Genomic DNA, 22,129 nt, shown 5'->3' with positions numbered 1-22,129 from the left:
GTATCACAGTTACCTTTCTCTAGCCTTACAGCAGAAATATAGCTCAATGATTTCATCTTCTTTTTGCCCTCAAGCACGTACAGTACAACCGCGAACAACACTTGTGTTTGTCACAGGTAATATCTTAATGCTGGCTTGCAGTGGGCTAGTATACCCACTGAAACACAAGTACTATCTCATATATTTCAGGCCCAGTAGGTCTATGAAAGAATATTAACAAGCTGCAGGAATTTTATCTATTCATTTTTGTTTTGTTTTGTTTGTTTATTGACAAATAAGAGGAATTAATGCAGGATGGACCTAATCTGACACCACTGAATATTATGATCAAATATGGACATTGCATCACTCAAATTTCTGACGTGAAATATCTCTCTATAAATATATGTAAATCTGTAATTCAATATAGGGGTGTGTGGAAAACAAGAATATGGCTTTATTTTAGGGCATTATGCTAGTTCTGTACAAAATTAAAAAACTAAAAGTATATTGTATTAATTTAGTGTTATTGTGACCAGATAACGTGGTAAGTTCATCCTTGCCTCATCGTCCTTGTTGCTTTCAGAGTACGGAGATGTTTTTATTTTGGAATAATAATAATTATTATGAAAAACACTGAAACAAAAATGTGACCAAACTATCAAATAACATAGTATATATAATTATATCAATAGATGTAGGATTGTGTGACGTTTCTCTGTGAGTTCCAGTAAAATCAAAGTGTAAAAATATATTATTATTATTATTATTAATAATAACAATAGGCTAAACAAATAAATAAAAGGAAGAAAAAAAATATGGTGTACAAATGTATGTTTTTGATGTGTTGAATTTTAACCAATACAAATAAAAGAAATACTGACAAAAGTATAATTTGTGTTGATGTATACATTTGTTACTGCACATGTGGGAAACTACCTATTAATTTCTGATCTACCAGTCCAGATCACATTGGGCCTTTGAGGTAGATCAAGGGATCATTTGAAAAATCTAGTCAAAGATATCCATAACCATTAATTTATTTTATAAGACATTCTTTGGCAGATTATTAAGTCAGACTTCATAATTGATAATCAATTTCAATCATTTCACTAATTATGTTCTGATTAGTAAAATACTTATTCTCACTGTCTACTTGGCAGCCAAGTAAAAAAAGTAAAAAGTAATACATTAGTAAACTAGGTGGAGGTTTCATGGATTTCTGTATTGTTTGATACAATAGTGCAGCAATAGTTATTGTAACTACAAGTAGGTGATTTCTGGCCACCAGGTGGCAGTATACTGCCTCTACACATGGGGTTGCACTATGGGTCTAGTGTCTTGCTATAATGCCAAGATAAAAAAGTGTATTGATTCCAAGACACGCAAGCAAGCACGCACACACACACACACACACATACACTGGTGTCTTGCCTTCAAACTTTGCACTAAAACCAATGGGGTTTCTTGCACATTATGGCAGATATTATATTAAGGCCCTTGAAATCCTGAGTATCCCAATATTTATAGTTACAGACAGTGTATGCACAACCGAGCTGCATCCATCCGCCTCCTCAGAGGAGTTTGTTCAACCACCACTAGAACACAGATTCAAGGACCTCCAGTTGGATATGCATTAGGCCATGGACTGAGCCCCATTTGATACTCTGGTACCCAAATCTACACTTATTTATAAACTCTGGTAAGGGTCAATGTATTGTACTATAAGTACGAGTGCGTGTGGTAGCCTATAGAGTATACTTGTATCTATCTATCTCTCTATCTCTCTATCTCTCTATCTATCTATCTATCTATCTATCTATCTATCTATCTATCTATCTATCTATCTATCTATCCACCCACCAAGTCTCTGTCTGTATGTCTGTGTGTGTGTAACTGTAATCCACGTAACTTGAGAACCGTTAGCCCCACCGACTTCAAATTCAACAGGTCGGACCCACGGTTGTCCAGAACCGCCCAAAAAAGGCCTCTGCCCGGGCTCTGGACCGGGTCCCTGCCCATCGTCCATATATGGAGCTGGCCTGTTCTGACCTCACAACACTCCATATTTGGGCATTCCCGACACAATCAGGCGCTCGTGAACATTCAACTAGTCGGCACAGAGAGCTTCCTCTTCAGTCGGTGTTTGACAGTTCTACTGAGAGCGCTTTCCAACGGGGCAGCGTCAAGCAACATGGCTAAGGCGAGAGATCTGAGGGGCAAGAAGAAGGAAGAGCTGTTGAAACAGTTGGACGACCTGAAGAATGAGTTGTCCCAGCTTCGTGTTGCCAAAGTGACGGGCGGAGCTGCCTCCAAACTCTCCAAGATCTGCGGCGCCCGCAAATCTATTGCCCGGGTCCTGACTGTCATCAACCAGACACAGAAAGAGAACCTCAGGAAGTTCTACAAGGGCAAGAAGTACAAGCCCCTGGACCTGAGGCCCAAGAAGACCAGAGCTATCCGCCGCGAGCTCACCAAACACGAGGCCAGCCTCAAGACCAGGAAGCAGCAGAAGAAGGACCTCCTGTACTCTATGCGCAAATTCGCAGCCAAAGCTTAAAATGGTTCAATATTCTGTATTGTGTCATGGTTAAAAATTTAAAAAAAAACATTAAGAAAAAGTTCTACTGAGAGCATCTGACTCACTCAGAGCGCAGTAGCGTTCCATTACCTATAACAGGGGTACTCAACTGGCGGACCGCGGTCCACGACCGGACCGCAGACCACCTCTCTGCGGACCCTAGGCAAAAAAAAAAAAAGGTCAGGCCAGCAAAAAAAAATCTCTCCTAAGCTCAGGCCAGGCCAGCCACAGTCAATTTCAATTCAATTCAGGCAGTGTTGCTGCAGCACAACTACATTGTGTGTCTTATGTTAATGGAGGGAAGAAGTTAATAATTTAAATAACATCAGATGGTACATTTCTCATGTGAAATTGCTGCAAAGGCCCCCAAAATGTCCCCCAAGGGCCCCCAAAATTCTGGCGCGCGCTATGCGCGCTCGCAGTGTGATTTGGATTTGGAGTTCCACTCCGGGCCTGCACTCTGCACCCCATTATTGGTTGGGTGGAAGGGGATCTGATTTGTATAAGCTTGGCTTGACCATACTAAACGGGCATAGAGCCCCGCTCTCCGATGGACGCCGCGCATGGGACCGGACCTCGGTCTTATTCAAAAAAATATTTGTGGACCTTCATCATTTCTAGTTGAGGACCCCTGACCTATAACGTTAGCAGCTAACGTGTGTGTGAGATCCAAAATTCACCTACTCTGTTACAATAACTATTGCTGCACTATTGTAACAAACAATACAGAAATACATGAAACCTCCACCTAGTTTACTAATGTATTACTTTTAACTTGTTTACTTGGCTGCCAAGTAGACAGTGAGAATAAGTCTTTTACTAATCAGAACATAATTAGTGAAATAATTGAATATCAATTATGAAGTCTGACTTAATAATCTGCCAAAGAATGGCTTATAAAATAAATTAATGGTTATGGATAACCAGGGCCGGATTAACCATAGGCCGCTAGGGGCAGCTGCATGGGGGCACTTGGCAAGGAGGGGCACCTTAATTGGCAAAAAAATTAATAATTAAGGGGTGATTTTTTTGAGGGGTGATTCTGTCCTGCATTAATGCAGGGCAGAATCAAAGCATTATAGGGTAGGCTACTTGGTGCCCGTGGAGCCTCTACAGCGGTACCCGTTGGGCACTGGCCTACTTGGAACGATGCAAGTTGGAAATGCATGCCCCACCCAGATATTATGTCCTCCCTTGAGTCCCTTTTATGCCCATATATGGAGTTATTTTTAAGGCATGCCCACATATGGACTATATGCAGCCAGCTTGTGGAGTTCTGGCCGAGCTCCCGCGGAACGCACGCCGCTCATTGGCTGAAGGGGGTTTCACTCACGTCTGACTGACGTCATGCGAAGGCGTGTCATAACTCTACGGAGATGTGTGCGGTGTAGTCATACACTATAAAGAAGGATAGAGACTGATCTGGCGCGAAGCTCCGCCCCCTCCGCTATTCATGTCAGTGGAAGTTGCTCAGTGGCGTTTTGAAGCACCCGGAAGTACCGTCTCAAAACGTCTACTTCCGCATTGGACCACCAAATGTTGGTGGTCCAATGCGGAAGTGCAACCGAGCGCTCAATGTTAAAGCTCAGCTGCTGCACGGGGTTTCCTCGCCATGAATCCACGGGTCCGCCTGCAGTCCTTCCTCTTACCACTAGGGCCCAGTGCTTCAACGTTGGAGCGCCTCACTGGCCCCTTGGGTGTAGTGTGTGGCCGATCTACAAACTCACAAAGCGTCGCGTCAGCGTCACGTTGTGAGCTTGTAGATCAGCTACTTTCACACACACCACCATCGTACGGCAAGTCTCACATTAACACAGTTGTAACTTGTATACATAATATTTCCATTAAAACAACTGGCAACTTTTTTAAAGTATTAGATTTTTTCTTTATCTTTTTTTTTTTTTTACAAATTCAGAGATAAATTGAGTGAGACCCAAATAGATTAACAAACATCAATAAAACAAAACTCTAATACATTTTCAAAACCCTGTCACCCACCAAGACCAACCTGTGCACCATGGGTGACCGGGCCTTCTGCTCGGCCCCCGAACTGTGGAACGCCCTCTCCGCCCACCTGAGAGCACCACAGTCGGTTGACTCATTTAAGAGGAAACTTCACCCTTTTTGCAACAAAATATATGTTAATGGCGTTTAGAAGATTTTGAACTCTTTCCTGGGGGTCTTTAATTGTGTTGTTGTTATTATCTGCATGCTGTCTGAATGGCAGCCTCTGGTGGACATTCCCCGTTCCCTGCATCCATAATGAGACACCTGTTTGCCATCACACCACTCAACTCACTAGCCAATCACAGTTTAGGTGTGCCATATATAACCAGCAACTCACCCCACACTCCTCACTCAGTCTCCAGCCTTCACACAGGCAGCATGTAGAACCTGCAGCGCTCACTGAGTACCCGACAACACCTCACTTCTCTGCATCCGGGCAGAAAAGTGAAAAGGTAAAAGTGAAACCTTTTTAACAGAGGTGAATTTTGGGAGTTTGATACTTTTATCAGCCTTGCTTTACTAGCATTGGAAAATGATGGGTACAGTTTCAGCCATTAAAAAGCAAAACGTAGGTCTATACAGAAATGTATTTGATGACTGAAGCAATGTAAAACCCATCCTTTACTTACTAATAACCATTCATGATTTAAGTGAACATCTCTCTGTATGATTGCTTGCACTGCCAACCCCCCCCCCCCCCCCCCCCAAGCGGGTGATCTGGGAGTCCTCCCCCACCAACCTTTTGAGGGGCCCTAGATACAGCTTTTGTCCCCCCCCGCCACACGTCTCATATTTGCCATTGATAATGAAAGGAGAAATTAGGTCATATGTAGACAAGCAAATTGGCTATCCAATCACACTATTGCATTTCACTGTATGTTGGCATCGACAAATCACTCCTTAGGCATTTGCAGCTGGTCCAAAACATTGCTGCCCGTCGTCTCACTGGGACAAAGAAACGTGAACATATCAATCCAGTCTTGGCCTCGCTTCATTGGCTCCCTGTACAATTTCATATTGATTATTTTCAAGATTTTTATGTATTTCTACTTTTCATCCCTTGCTGATCTAATTGCCAGCTACAGTACAACCCACCCATAGTTTTAAGGTTGGCAGATCAGCTGAATGTGCTAGTAACCAATAAACGAACTAAGGGTGACCGGGCCTTTCTGGGGCTGCTCCCAGGCTCTGGAATCTGTCTGTTTATATTGCATTGTTTTCCCTTTGTTTTCTTTTAACCTGTGCAGCACTTTGGTTTAAATGTACTATATAAAGTGAGTTGGTGAATTTTGGGACTTTGACACCAAATCCAGGAGAAATACCTACCTTCCAAATCCAGGAGAAATACCTACCTTCCAAATCCAGGAGAAATACCTACCTTCCAAATCCAGGAGAAATACCTACCTTATGGAAGGTACCTTTGGAAGGTAGGTATAAATACCTACCTTCCAAAGCTGATGACTGATCTCTCCCAGTCAGAACCCCAAACTCACTCCATATATTCTGCCACAGGCTGAAAATGGAACCCCTCTCCAGAGTCAAAGTAACCCTGAGATGGGTTACACTGAGGTTCAAATGGAACCCCTCTCCAGAGTCAAAGTAACCCTGAGATGGGTTACACTGAGGTTCAAATGGAACCCCTCTCCAGAGTCAAAGTAACCCTGAGATGGGTTACACTGAGGTTCAGAGATAAATCTTATAAAATGCATGGGGAATATTATTACTTGCGCAAGCAGAGCGCGCAAGTAATGTTTTCGCCCGGTCTCTTCCGCCGTGACAGCTGTCCCGCCATTCGATGTTTATGCAGAAAAACATCAAATCTGTGCCTGTTTTGCTGGGACCAAATGACCACAAATGATCATATTTCTTACGTCATCATTTAGAGCTAGTCATACGTATACTATATACATAATCAGTAAAAATAAAATAGCAAATTGTGCTTGATCTGCTGGGACCAGAGTACGTGGTGTGTATATGTATGACTAGCTCTTAATGATGACGTAAGAAATATGGTCATTTGTGGTCATTTGGTCCCAGCAAACCAGGCACAGATTTGCTGTTTTCTTGCATAAACATCAAATGGCGGGACAGCTGTCACGGTTTTTGGCGCAAAGTAACCACAGTATACCGCTAATCAACTTACAACTACACACTTTATACAGTATAGAGTATATATGTATACGTATATAGTATATGCCTATATACTATATATATACTATATATATTTCTTACGTCATCATTTAGAGCTAGTCATACGTATACTATATACAACTACACACTCTATATAGTATATATGTATACGTATATAGTATATGCCTATATACTATATATTGGCCATTTATGGCCTAGTGTGCAACAACAAGTATGCACTCGACAGAGTGCAGTTCTAGTTTACATTATTATTGTTTTACATTTAATGTTTGACATTGCACTTTGACATTGCAAGATGTATGCACTCTCTTTCCTACTCCGATCATGTTCTCAAATGGCCAATTCTCACTTAATTAGCACTTAATATAGGCCTAATGTATTTTATAGTGATATGTGGTAAGCACATGTGAGCAGTTCTTAAATTAAAAACCTGTGAAATAAATATTGTGTTATAAGTTCTTATACTGTAGAGCCCATGGGCCTTCTTCTCTTCATATTACTGGTCAATTATATTATGAACAAATGTCACATTATGAAAGAGTAATAATTATGTTGGGTATGGAGACGTGGGAAGATCTCTGTTACTGAACAAACAATATAACAATGATTACTAGAGCTATTTTAACAAAACATAGGCCTTACAACACCTTTAAAGGATAATAATAACAAGTTATGTGTGATAGACCTATTTCTGTAGTTCTGTTGAAACTCAGAGTCAAAGAGGTGTAAAATGGTCTCAGGTCATCCATAATGTGATCATTAACAGGTGATCTGTCCAATGCCAGACAACCAGTGACCATTATGTTTTATCTCTGCATTTGAATGCATTGTCTATAGTGAATGAAGCATCAGCCATCATCATTTAGCCTGTTTACATTTTAACCTAGGGAAAGAATGTGGGGTTTGTTCATTATTTAGCATTTGAAAAACAAAAACTAATTCCACACAACTGACTGCTCCTCATTCCCTCAGAGCAACACAACCTGAACAAAGACTTAAAGTTGTCCAGGTTTACACAAATACAGTTGTTGCTGTTATTGTGTCTCTGTTGTTAATAACAATGTAATGATGGATATAGGATATGATTATTATAAGGATAATGACTTATCCTGATTTATCCTGACTTATCCTGGTCATGATTGAATAATGCCTTACACTATGGACACATGTTTCTGCACACAGGCCTACACATTACACAATGGAATTTCACTGTAAATATAGATAAGCGATTAAATTAGAACAATAGAGCCACTGTCTTCTAAAGTCTAATTGAAACTAATTGAACTTACATTGCAACTTAATAAAATATAAATATAAAGGTACAGGGTGTGCAGTATAGTATACTTGTAAAAGACAAGATGTGAAGGCTTGTGTACTATGTATAAAGACTGTGCAATCATGGGGGTGGGAGGCAGTTTGAGTATTGAGAAACAAATCGGCCTAACTGTTTTTAGTTGTGTGTGTGTTTGTGACCATTTCAGCCAGTAACACGCATTATCAAATCAAGTAGGCCTAACATTGTTCCAAGATAAATTAAGACACTGGATGTAAATCACAGTATGAGCAGTTGTTTCTTCACCAGAGCTGGTTCTATGTTGCTGACATAATATGCAGCAATCCTCTTAATGGCTCTGCTGCAGTAACACTTCATTATTATCCACTTAATATACCCTATGGATGTGATCATTGTGGGAAACACTTCTCTCAGTTGTCCCACCTTAAAAGCCACCAGAGAATTCACACTGGAGAGAAACCCTATGGATGTGATCAGTGTGGACAACATTTCTCTCAGTTGTCCGACCTTAAAAAACACCAGAGAATTCATACTGGAGTGAAACCCTATGGTTGTGATCTGTGTGGGCAGCACTTCTCTGACAAGTTCAACCTGAAGAGACACCAGAGAATTCATACTGGAGAGAAAACGTTCCTTCACAGAGATACTGAGATTTGACAGTTTACAGCGGTCGAAAGTACTTGCACGCTCTGCTTGCGCACTATTTGGCCATTTATGGCCTACTAGTGTGCAACAAGCAAGTATGCACTCGACAGAGTGCAGTTCTAGTTAAACTTATGGTCCTTGAAATGAAAAAGGAAATCAATCACTTCTCTAGGCCCACGCACACATGGACATTTAACTGTCACATTAAAGTGCAGTGCCTTGGACAGCAGACAACAGTCCACCATTATAAAATGAATGCTCTCTAGAAAGCAATTAGCTTAGCATTAGCTTAAGTCGACTCATTATAGTTGTTTAATACTTGAAGTGTAAACGTTGGTTTGAAATTAAATTCCAGACAGAGGCTACCGTCAGAACAAGCACTGAGGTGCCTGTCACCAGCCTCTTCTGGTGAGACAGGCCACCACACAGGATTATTTCTGGGCTATGATTGGTTACTGAACTACATTGTTATAATTGCCACATTTGACAGATTTGTCTTTAAACCAGCCACCTTATTACATATCTGTCATCCATCCCACTGCTATTTTAATCACACCTTATGTGACCTGTTTTTCAGTTCCTTTATCTCATTCCAACTTAAAACAGAGCTTGTACCACTTTTTTGCCAATATAGTTGAGTTGAACTCTAAAAACGTTAAAGATTATAAGATCTTGTGTTGTGTTGACTGAAACGGCTAGAAATGTGAGATCCAGCAGTGTTTTTTTTGTTTTTTTTAATCCTAGAATATGATGAAAAGAACACACTATGCAGAAAAACTGGAATACCAGTTTTTTTCTGTTTGTGGATTTTGTTTTCTTCCTGTCTTCCTCCATGTCTTTGATCTTAATTTCTTGTGAAAGGAGCCTGGACCTGAACACATTAAGATAAGACCTTTAGTGATCCTGCCAGGGAAATTCAGTCACCAGGCCAGTTAAGATGAAGTTAAAGGGTAAGAAAAGTATTGTAAAAACGGCAGAGTAAACCCATTTTGACCTGAGATCAGATTCTAAAAATGTTTGGTGCAAACCTAGCCCTGTTCCAAGTATTTCAGACTTAATGCCCCCTTTCCTTTGATAAATGCTTGATTGAACATAACGGGTAATGTAGTATTGGGCTCTGCCTATCAGTCTATAGTATTGCCAGTAGCTAAGGGTGCTGTGTTGTAGTCCCGACAGGTGGTGGGTCACGTTGTCTGGGTGTTTAGTTATAGTGCATGCTATCTGTTTAATGTGGGACTAGTGCTGTGTATAATTATATTTCTCTTTTCGTGCAGTGTTTGATGTGAAGTGTGCGCTCTCTTGGTGGCGGTGACCTTTCCCCTCATTCCCCTCACTCCCTGCCTTGCTCCTGTCCATAAGGACACCACGGCACCCCCCTGGCTACTTCTACTGGGAAACTTCACCCTTTTGCAACAAAATATATGTTAATGGCGTTTAGAATATTTTGAACACTTTCCTGGGGGTCTTTATTTGTGTTGTTGTTAATTATCTGCATGCTGTCTGAATGGCAGCCTCTGGTGGACATTCCCCGTTCCCTGCATCCATAATGAGACACCTGTTTGCCATCACACCACTCAACTCACTAGCCAATCACAGTTTAGGTGTGCCATATATAACCAGCAACTCACCCCACACTCCTCACTCAGTCTCCAGCCTTCACACAGGCAACATGCAGCTCTCACTGAGTACCCGACAACACCTCACTTCTCTGCATCCGTGCAGAAAAGTGAAAAGGTAATAAAGTGAAACCTTTTTAACAGAGGTGAATTTTGGGAGTTTGATACTTTTATGCAGCCTTGCTTTACTAGCATTGGAAAATGATGGGTACAGTTTCAGCCATTAAAAAGCAAAACGTAGGCCTATACAGAAATGTATTTGATGACTGAAGCAATGTAAAACCCATCCTTTACTTACTAATAACCATTCATGATTTAAGTGAACATCTCTCTGAATGATTGCTTGCACTGCCAAACCCCCCCCCCCCCCCCAAGCGGGTGATCTGGGAGTCCTCCCCTTAGAGTATATATTTCTAGAGAAGGCACCCAGAGGAAACCCTGAGGCGAAATGGACATAGTGGCCGGATTTGGTAGTGCAGCCATGACACGTGAACGAATGTTTCATACGTGAACGCGCCCAAACGGCACAATGATAGTCAACGGCAGCGCGTTCATGTGTTTGTAACCAATCAATCCCAGAATGCACTCTGTTCCTACCAGGAAGGAGGAGTGAATCCGCCTCATGCGCTTTTGAGCAACTTAATGCAAGTGGATGGGAGGAGAACTCGGGTGTCTTCTCTATAGATATATAACTCTATGGTCCTCCCCCACCAACCTTTTGAGGGGCCCTAGATACAGCTTTTGTCCCCCCCGCCACACGTCTCATATTTGCCATTGATAATGAAAGGAGAAATGAGGTCATATGTAGACAAGCAAATTGGCTATCCAATCATACTATTGCATTTCACTGTATGTTGGCATCGACAAATCACTCCTTAGGCATTTGCAGCTGGTCCAAAACATTGATGCCCGTCTCCTCACTGGGACAAAGAAACGTGAACATATCAATCCAGTCTTGGCCTCGCTTCATTGGCTCCCTGTACAATTTCATATTGATTATTTTCAAGATTTTTATGTATTTCTACTTTTCATCCCTTGCTGATCTAATTGCCAGCTACAGTACAACCCACCCATAGTTTTAAGGTTGGCAGATCAGCTGAATGTGCTAGTAACCAATAAACGAACTAAGGGTGACCGGGCCTTTCTGGGGCTGTTCCCAGGCTCTGGAATCTGTCTGTTTATAGCATTGTTTTCCCTTTGTTTTCTTTTAACCTGTGCAGCACTTTGGTTTAAATGTACTATATAAAGTGAGTTGGTGAATTTTGGGACTTTGACACCAAATCCAGGAGAAATACCTACCTTCCAAATCCAGGAGAAATACCTACCTTCCAAATCCAGGAGAAATACCTACCTTCCAAACCCAGGAGAAATACCTACCTTATATAGGTATAAATACCTACCTTCCAAATCCAGGAGAAATACCTACCTTATATAGGTATAAATACCTACCTTCCAAAGCTGATGACTGATCTCTCCCAGTCAGAACCCCAAACTCACTCCATATATTCTGCCACAGGCTGAAAATGGAACCCCTCTCCAGAGTCAAAGTAACCCTGAGATGGGTTACACTGAGGTTCAAATGGAACCCCTCTCCAGAGTCAAAGTAACCCTGAGATGGGTTACACTGAGGTTCAGAGATAAATCTTATAAAATGCATGGGGAATATTATTACTTGCGCAAGCAGAGCGCGCAAGTAATGTTTTCGCCCGGTCTCTTCCGCCGTGACAGCTGTCCCGCCATTCGATGTTTATGCAGAAAAACATCAAATCTGTGCCTGTTTTGCTGGGACCAAATGACCACAAATGATCATATTTCTTACGTCATCATTTAGAGCTAGTCATACGTATACTATATACATAATCAGTAAAAATAAAATAGCAAATTGTGCTTGATCTGCTGGGACCAGAGTACATGGTGTGTATATGTATGACTAGCTCTTAATGATGACGTAAGAAATATGGTCATTTGTGGTCATTTGGTCCCAGCAAACCAGGCACAGATTTGCTGTTTTCTTGCATAAACATCAAATGGCGGGACAGCTGTCACGGTTTTTGGCGCAAAGTAACCACAGTATACCGCTAATCAACTTACAACTACACACTTTATACAGTATAGAGTATATATGTATACGTATATAGTATATGCCTATATACTATATATATACTATATATATTTCTTACGTCATTATTTAGAGCTAGTCATACGTATACTATATACATAATCAGTAAAAATAAAATAGCAAATTGTGCCTGATCTGCTGGGACCAGAGTATGTGGTGTGTATATGTATGACTAGCTCTAAATGATGACGTAAGAAATATGGTAATTTGTGGTCATTTGGTCCCAGCAAACCAGGCACAGATTTGCTGTTTTCTTGCATAAACATCAAATGGCGGGACATTATACACAGTATACTGCTAATCAACTTACAACTACACACTTTATACAGTATAGAGTATATATGTATACGTATATAGTATATGCCTATATACTATATATTATATATACTATATATATTTCTTACGTCATCATTTAGAGCTAGTCATACGTATACTATATACAACTACACACTCTATATAGTATATATGTATACGTATATAGTATATGCCTATATACTATATATTGGCCATTTATGGCCTAGTGTGCAACAACAAGTATGCACTCGACAGAGTGCAGTTCTAGTTTAATTTATTATTGTTTTACATTTAATGTTTGACATTGCACTTTGACATTGCAAGATGTATGCACTCTCTTTCCTACTCCGATCATGTTCTCAAATGGCCAATTCTCACTTAATTAGCACTTAATATAGGCCTAATGTATTTTATAGTGATATGTGGTAAGCACATGTGAGCAGTTCTTAAATTAAAAACCTGTGAAATAAATATTGTGTTATAAGTTCTTATACTGTAGAGCCCATGGGCCTTCTTCTCTTCATATTACTGGTCAATTATATTATGAACAAATGTCACATTATGAAAGAGTAATAATTATGTTGGGTATGGAGACGTGGGAAGATCTCTGTTACTGAACAAACAATATAACAATGATTACTAGAGCTATTTTAACAAAACATAGGCCTTACAACACCTTTAAAGGATAATAATAACAAGTTATGTGCAGTGATAGACCTATTTCTGTAGTTCTGTTGAAACTCAGAGTCAAAGAGGTGTAAAATGGTCTCAGGTCATCCATAATGTGATCATTAACATGTGATCTGTCCAATGCCAGACAACCAGTGACCATTAACATGTTTTATCTCTGCATTTGAATGCATTGTCTATAGTGAATGAAGCATTAGCCATCATCATTTAGCCTGTTTACATTTTAACCTAGGGAAAGAATGTGGGGTTTGTTCATTATTTAGCATTTGAAAAACAAAAACTAATTCCACACAACTGACTGCTCCTCATTCCCTCAGAGCAACACAACCTGAACAAAGACTTAAAGTTGTCCAGGTTTACACAAACACAGTTGTTGCTGTTATCGTGTCTCTGTTGTTAATAACAATGTAATGATGGATATAGGACATGATTATTATAAGGATAATGACTTATCCTGATTTATCCTGACTTATCCTGGTCATGATTGAATAATGCCTTACACTATGGACACATGTTTCTGCACACAGGCCTACACATTACACAATGGAATTTCACTGTAAATATAGATAAGCGGTTAAATTAGAACAATAGAGCCACTGTCTTCTAAAGTCTAATTGAAACTAATTGAACTTACATTGCAACTTAATAAAATATAAATATAAAGGTACAGGGTGTGCAGTAGTATACTTGTAAAAGACAAGATGTGAAGGCTTGTGTACTATGTATAAAGACTGTGCAATCATGGGGGTGGGAGGCAGTTTGAGTATTGGGAAACAAATAGGCCTAACTGTTTTTAGTTGTGTGTGTGTGTGTGTGTGTGTGTGTGTGTGTGTTTGTGACCATTTCAGCCAGTAACACGCATTATCAAATCAAGTAGGCCTAACATTGTTCCAAGATAAATTAAGTCACTGGATGTAAATCACAGTATGAGCAGTTGTTTCTTCACCAGAGCTGGTTCTATGTTGCTGACATAATATGCAGCAATCCTCTTAATGGCTCTGCTGCAGTAACACTTCATTAATATCCACTTATTCAATATTTTTAGACTGTACATATATTATCCAGATAGTCAGATACTCTATATTGGATATAGATAGATTCATATATTTAATATGAAGCTTACAAAGCAATCTCACAGTTTATTTCTAGAATGTTGCATAGAGCATGACCTGGGGGAGGAGTCAGAGAGGAATGGAGGACATGCAGCCGTTTGTTAGGTTGTGATTGGTGGCTGATGATTCTATTGTTCCACTCTTTGGCCAATCAACACCAAGCAGTTAGTGGTTCCACCTCAGGCTCTCTAGTATAAGAAGAGTTTGTAGTTGTCCGTTCTCCACAACTCCTCCGGGATATCAATCCTTTCTGATCACATCTGACTGTGGACTCCAGACTTCAGCTGAAGATGAACTCTACCAACGCCACCACGAACAGTTCTGCTCAACAGGGAGGACCCAATGATCACCAAGACCTCTGTAAGTTACTTACTGTGTTTATATGGATATACAGCATGCCATAAGGATGTATTTTGATCTAGTCATTTGTTTGTTTTGATTCGTTTTAGCATTGAGTACCTGTTTATGTATTTTATAAAATATAAAACTATTGTACAAACGAATTATAAATGGATGCTAAATTGATTATTGGGTATATTAACTTCACACTATTTTAAGTCCAGGGATGCCTCTAAACAACATTTCATTTGTCTTTGTTTCCAATTCAGTGTTGCGTCATCAGTCTGGTTTCCATGTTCTACCAGAGGTGAATGAACAAAGAAGCTTGGCTAAGCAAAAATGCCACTGCTGTGATCAGTGTGGTAAACGCTTCCCTACAATGTCTAAACTTAAAACACACCAGAGAATTCACACTGGAGAGAAACCCTATGGGTGTGATCAGTGTGGACAACACTTCTCTACAATGGGAAACCTTAAAACACACCAGAGAATTCATACTGGAGAGAAACCCTATGGTTGTGATCTGTGTGGGCAGCACTTCTCTGACAAGTTCAACCTGAAGAGACACCAGAGAATTCATACTGGAGAGAAACCATATGGATGTGATAAGTGTGGACAACACTTCTCTCAGTTGTCCGACCTTAACAAACACCAGAGAATTCACACTGGAGAGAAACCATATGGATGTGATCAGTGTGGACAACATTTCTCTCAAATGGCACACCTTAAAAGCCACCAGAGAATTCATACTGGAGAGAAACCCTATGGATGTGATCATTGTGGGAAACACTTCTCTCATTTGACCCACCTTAAAAGCCACCAGAGAATTCACACTGGAGAGAAACCCTATGGATGTGATCAGTGTGGACAACATTTCTCTCAGTTGTCCGACCTTAAAAAACACCAGAGAATCCACACTGGAGAGAAACCATATGGTTGTGATCAGTGTGGACAACATTTCTCTCAAATGGCACACCTTAAAAGCCACCAGAGAATTCATACTGGAGAGAAACCCTATGGATGTGATCATTGTGGGAAACACTTCTCTCATTTGGCCCACCTTAAAAGCCACCAGAGAATTCACACTGGAGAGAAACCCTATGGATGTGATCAGTGTGGACACAATTTCTCTCATTTGTCCGACCTTAAAAAACACCAGAGAATTCACACTGGAGAGAAACCATATGGTTGTGGTCTGTGTGGACAACACTTTTCTCAAATGCCAAGCCTTAAAAGACACCAGAGAATTCATACTGTAGATAAATCCAAATAATTGTGATATGTGAGGAAAATCTTTTAGTAATTAGCTCAAGGCTGGTGTGTGAACTACATCTCCTTTCAGATTCATTGAAAACACCCGTATTCTGGTGACTGATTGTCATCACAAGATGTATTCTCTCTCTTTCCTACTCATCATGTTCTCAAATGGCCAGTTCTCTGGTTACCATTTCAACTGAGAGAGAGACATTAGCATATGTTTTTGTATATAGGCCTAATGTATTTTATAGTGATATATGTGGTAAGCACATGAGAGCATTTTTTTTTTAAATTAAAACCTGTGAACGAAATATTGTGCCATAAATTCTTAAATTGTAGAGCCCATGGGACTTCTTCTCTTCATATTACTGGTCAATTATATTATGAAATGAAAGAGTAATAATTATGTTGGTGAAATGAGTATGGAGAAGTGGGAAGATCTCTGTTACTGAACAAACAAACATAACAATGATTACTAGAGCTATTTTAACAAAACATATCCCATGTTACAAGTTACCGCACCTTTAACATTTCACAAAGGAAAATAATAATAAGTTCTGTGTGATAGACCTATTTCTGTAGTTCTGTTGAAACTCAGAGTCAAAGAGGTGTAAAATGGTCTCAGTTCATCCATAATGTGATCATTAACAGGTGATCTGTCCAATGACAGACAACCAGTGACCATTTGCAGGTTTAATCTCTGCATTTGAATGCATTGTCTATAGTGAATGAAGCATCAGCCATCATCATTTAGCCTGTTTACATTTTAACTGGTGGGAAGAAATGTGGGGTTTGTTCATTATTTGGCATTTGAAAAAACATTCAATAAAAGTGCAGTCATCACAACCCTATTGAAACTAATTCATTGCCCCTCATTCCCTCAGAGCAACACAACCTGAACAATGAATTAAAAACTTAAAGTTGTCCAGGTTTACACAAATGCAGTTGTTGCTGTTATTGTGTCTCTGTTGTTAAAAACAATGTAATGGTGGATATAGGATATAATTAGTATACAGATAATGACTTATCCTGATCATGAATTAATAATGCCTTACACTATGGACCCATGGCCTACACATTACACAATGGGATGTCACTGTAAATATAGATACGCGATTAAATGAGAACAATAGAGCACAATTTGCTATGAAACTTTGAGGATTTGACAATATACTAATTTGATGTTAGGCCTTGACCAGTCCTGTACAGAAACCCCACCACTGTCTTCTAAAGTCGAATTGGAACTAATTGAATTACATTGCAACTTTTTAAAATAAAAATATAAAGGTACAGGGTTTGCAGTACTTGTAAAAGACAATATGTGAAGGCTTGTGTACTATTTGCAATACAATAGGGGGTGGGTGGCACTTTGTGTTTTGAATGACTAGCACCAGAGGTGAATGAACAAAGAAGCTTGGCTAAGCAAAAATGCCACTGCTGTGATCAGTGTGGTAAACGCTTCCCTACAATGTCTAAACTTAAAACACACCAGAGAATTCACACTGGAGAGAAACCCTATGGGTGTGATCAGTGTGGACAACACTTCTCTACAATGGGAAACCTTAAAACACACCAGAGAATTCATACTGGAGAGAAACCCTATGGTTGTGATCTGTGTGGGCAGCACTTCTCTGACAAGTTCAACCTGAAGAGACACCAGAGAATTCATACTGGAGAGAAACCATATGGATGTGATAAGTGTGGACAACACTTCTCTCAGTTGTCCGACCTTAACAAACACCAGAGAATTCACACTGGAGAGAAACCATATGGATGTGATCAGTGTGGACAACATTTCTCTCAAATGGCACACCTTAAAAGCCACCAGAGAATTCATACTGGAGAGAAACCCTATGGATGTGATCATTGTGGGAAACACTTCTCTCATTTGACCCACCTTAAAAGCCACCAGAGAATTCACACTGGAGAGAAACCCTATGGATGTGATCAGTGTGGACAACATTTCTCTCAGTTGTCCGACCTTAAAAAACACCAGAGAATCCACACTGGAGAGAAACCATATGGTTGTGATCAGTGTGGACAACATTTCTCTCAAATGGCACACCTTAAAAGCCACCAGAGAATTCATACTGGAGAGAAACCCTATGGATGTGATCATTGTGGGAAACACTTCTCTCATTTGGCCCACCTTAAAAGCCACAAGAGAATTCACACTGGAGAGAAACCCTATGGATGTGATCAGTGTGGACACCAGTGTTGGGCAAGTTACTTTGAAAGCGTAGCTTGTAAAGCTACAAGTAGCTCACCATGGCAGTAGCTTGATCAAGCTACATAGCTACCCCTGGAGAGATGTAGCTTGTAAAGCTACAGCTACATGGAAAAAGTAGCTCAAAGTAGCTCAGCTACTTTTTATTTTTCAGCGTTAAATTGAGAATGTACATGCGGGAGACCCCTCCTCCCCTCTGGGAGACCCCCCCACCCTGCTCCCCTCGGGGAGACCCCTCCTCCCCCTGCTCCCCTCTGGGATTCCCCTCCCACCCTGCTCCCCTCTGGGAGACCCCTCCTCACCCTCAGAAGAAGAAATGCGTTCTGGTAAATCAAGTTTACCAAGGGTAACTGGACTAAGCATCAGATACTTGTTTACAGCCAGGCCCACATGGAGCATTTCATGGTAGTGGTTCAATGCCTTGTCCAAGGGCACTTCAACGGTGGTAATTTTAACGTGTCGGACCGCTGATTCGAACTGGCGACCTTCCGATATCTAGCCCGCTCCGCAATCCACTCGGCCACCGCTCCCCCTGCTCCCCTATGGGAGACCCCTCCTCCCCCTGCTCCCCTCTGGGAGACCCCTCCTCCCCCTGCTCCCCTCTGGGAGACCCCTCCTCCCCTCTAGGAGACCCCTGCTCCCCCCTGGGAAACCCCTCCCACCCTGTGATACCAGGGCCAATCAGAGGCCAATTAGAGGCAGCTGTCAAGTGCTGATATGCCCTCAAAGCAATCAGAAAAAGGAACAGTCCTTGATTTTTCAAAGGGGGTTCTAGTACAAGAATTAACACAGCAACCAATGGTCAAAATTAATATATTTCTTTCATGTTATTGCCCAAAATTGTAGCTTGTAACTTGAGTAGCTAAGCTACAAAAAATGACCCAAAAGGTAGCTGAGCTACTTGACGAGGTACACAAATATGAATGTAGCTAAAATACCACAAGCTACAGCAAAATGTAGCTCAGCTACGTAGCTCAGCTACATGTAGCTTAATACTCCCCAACACTGGTGGACACAATTTCTCTCATTTGTCCGACCTTAAAAAACACCAGAGAATTCACACTGGAGAGAAACCATATGGTTGTGGTCTGTGTGGACAACACTTCTCTCAAATGCCAAGCCTTAAAAGACACCAGAGAATTCATACTGTAGATAAATCCAAATAATTGTGATATGTGAGGAAAATCTTTTAGTAATTAGCTCAAGGCTGGTGTGCGAACTCCTTTCAGATTAATTGAAAACACCCGTATTCTGGTGACTGATTGTCATAATGTTTGCGGGTGAGTGATTTGTATTACTTTTCATTCATTTTTAGATTTTCTACTTTTTCTACTTTTCCTTATTTGATTTTATATTTTACATTGCATTTGACATCACAAGATGTATTCTCTCTCTTTCCTACTCATCATGTTCTCAAATGGCCAGTGGTTACCATTTCAACTGAGAGAGAGACATTAGCATATGTTTTTGTATATAGGCCTAATGTATTTTATAGTGATATATGTGGTAAGCACATGAGAGCATTTTTTTTAAATTAAAACCTGTGAACGAAATATTGTGCCATAAATTCTTAAATTGTAGAGCCCATGGGACTTCTTCTCTTCATATTACTGGTCAATTATATTATGAAATGAAAGAGTAATAATTATGTTGGTGAAATGGGTATGGAGAAGTGAGAAGATCTCTGTTACTGAACAAACAAACATAACAATGATTACTAGAGCTATTTTAACAAAACATATCCCATGTTACAAGTTACCGCACCTTTAACATTTCACAAAGGAAAATAATAATAAGTTCTGTGTGATCGACGTATTTCTGTAGTTCTGTTGAAACTCAGAGTCAAAGAGGTGTAAAATGGTCTCAGTTCATCCATAATGTGATCATTAACAGGTGATCTGTCCAATGACAGACAACCAGTGACCATTTGCAGGTTTAATCTCTGCATTTGAATGCATTGTCTATAGTGAATGAAGCATCAGCCATCATCATTTAGCCTGTTTTAACTGGTGGGAAGAAATGTGGGGTTTGTTCATTATTTAGCATTTGAAAAAACATTCAATAAAAGAGCAGTCATCACAACCCTATTGAAACTAATTCATTGCCCCTCATTCCCTCAGAGCAACACAACCTGAACAATGAATTAAAAACTTAAAGTTGTCCAGGTTTACACAAATGCAGTTGTTGCTGTTATTGTGTCTCTGTTGTTAAAAACAATGTAATGGTGGATATAGGATATAATTAGTATACGGATAATGACTATATCCTGATCATGAATTAATAATGCCTTACAATATGGACCCATGGCCTACACATTACACAATGGGATTTCACTGTAAATATAGATACGCGATTAAATGAGAACAATAGAGCACAATTTGCTATGAAACTTTGAGGATTTGACAATATACTAATTTGACGTTAGGCCTTGACCAGTCCTGTACAGAAACCCCACCACTGTCTTCTAAAGTTGAATTGGAACTAATTGAATTACATTGCAACTTTATAAAATAAAAATATAAAGGTACAGGGTTTGCAGTACTTGTAAAAGACAATATGTGAAGGCTTGTGTACTATTTGCAATACAATAGGGGGTGGGTGGCACTTTGTGTTTTGAAAACAACAGTTTTGAAAAACTTAAGTTAGTTTTTTATTTTGATTTATTACTCTTATTCTAGTTAATTATGAATGATTCCATTTTGTATATAGTTAGTTAGTTTGTATGTAAGAACATATGAACTTAATACCTTGATAAATCATCTAAAATTTTAAAACGTCTGTATGTATCTTATTATGATTGTTTTAAGGTATTTAACGGAAAAAGGTGCAGCAGAATAACTAGTGATTTGATGCCATATAAACAGTGAAACACTGCAATTGCACACATACAACCACTAAAGTATAGAAATACATGCCACTGACAATGAACAGATACACTACCTCACATAATCACATTCCCTTTTTATAGTGATTTATTATTATGTAAAACAAAATCCACAAACAGAAAAAAACTGGTATTCCAGTTTTTCTGCATAGTGTGTTCTTTTCATCATATTCTAGGATTTAAAAAAAACAAAAAACACTGCTGGATCTCACATTTCTAGCCGTTTCAGTCAACACAACACAAGATCTTATAATCTTTAACGTTTTTAGAGTTCAACTCAACTATATTGGCAAAAAAGTGGTACAAGCTCTGTTTTAAGTTGGAATGAGATAAAGGAACTGAAAACAGGTCACATAAGGTGTGATTAAAATAGCAGTGGGATGGATGACAGATATGTAATAAGGTGGCTGGTTATTATAACAATGTAGTTCAGTAACCAATCATAGCCCAGAAATAATCCTGTGTGGTGGCCTGTCTCACCAGAAGAGGCTGGTGACAGGCACCTCAGTGCTTGTTCTGACGGTAGCCTCTGTCTGGAATTTAATTTCAAACCAACGTTTACACTTCAAGTATTAAACAACTATAATGAGTCGACTTAAGCTAATGCTAAGCTAATTGCTTTCTAGAGAGCATTCATTTTATAATGGTGGACTGTTGTCTGCTGTCCAAGGCACTGCACTTTAATGTGACAGTTAAATGTCCATGTGTGCGTGGGCCTAGAGAAGTGATTGATTTCCTTTTTCATTTCAAGGACCATAAGTTTAACTAGAACTGCACTCTGTCGAGTGCATACTTCCTTGTTGCACACTAGTAGGCCATAAATGGCCAACTAGTGCGCAAGCAGAGCGCGCAAGTACTTTCGACCGCTGTAAACTGTAAAATCTCTGTGAAGGAACGTTTTAAATGTATAATTATTAGGTGTAACTATTTGCTA

The 22,129-nt window shown here is 39.9% G+C and overlaps 1 protein-coding gene across 1 annotated transcript; it reads left to right on the top strand.

Moving 5' to 3' along the window:
• The first annotated feature begins 2,163 nt into the window (after positions 1-2,163).
• On the top strand, positions 2,164-2,540 carry LOC310858594 (large ribosomal subunit protein uL29-like). The gene has a single exon (XM_083764776.1). It carries the CDS (start codon positions 2,174-2,176, stop codon positions 2,537-2,539), a length of 366 nt encoding a protein of 121 aa, XP_083620902.1. The 5' UTR covers positions 2,164-2,173; the 3' UTR covers position 2,540.
• Positions 2,541-22,129: the final 19,589 nt, after the last annotated feature.

Source organism: Protomyctophum parallelum (genome assembly GCF_964188405.1).
Source record: "Protomyctophum parallelum genome assembly, chromosome: 5".
Classification (NCBI taxonomy): Eukaryota; Metazoa; Chordata; class Actinopteri; order Myctophiformes; family Myctophidae; genus Protomyctophum; species Protomyctophum parallelum.
Note: the sequence above shows the minus strand (reverse complement) of the source record. Positions and strands in the feature narration are given on the sequence as shown.

Excerpts from the sequence above, each read along its gene's own strand:
- LOC310858594 (XM_083764776.1), top strand. The coding sequence starts at position 2,174 with ATGGCTAAGGCGAGAGATCTGAGGGGCAAGAAGAAGGAAGAGCTGTTG.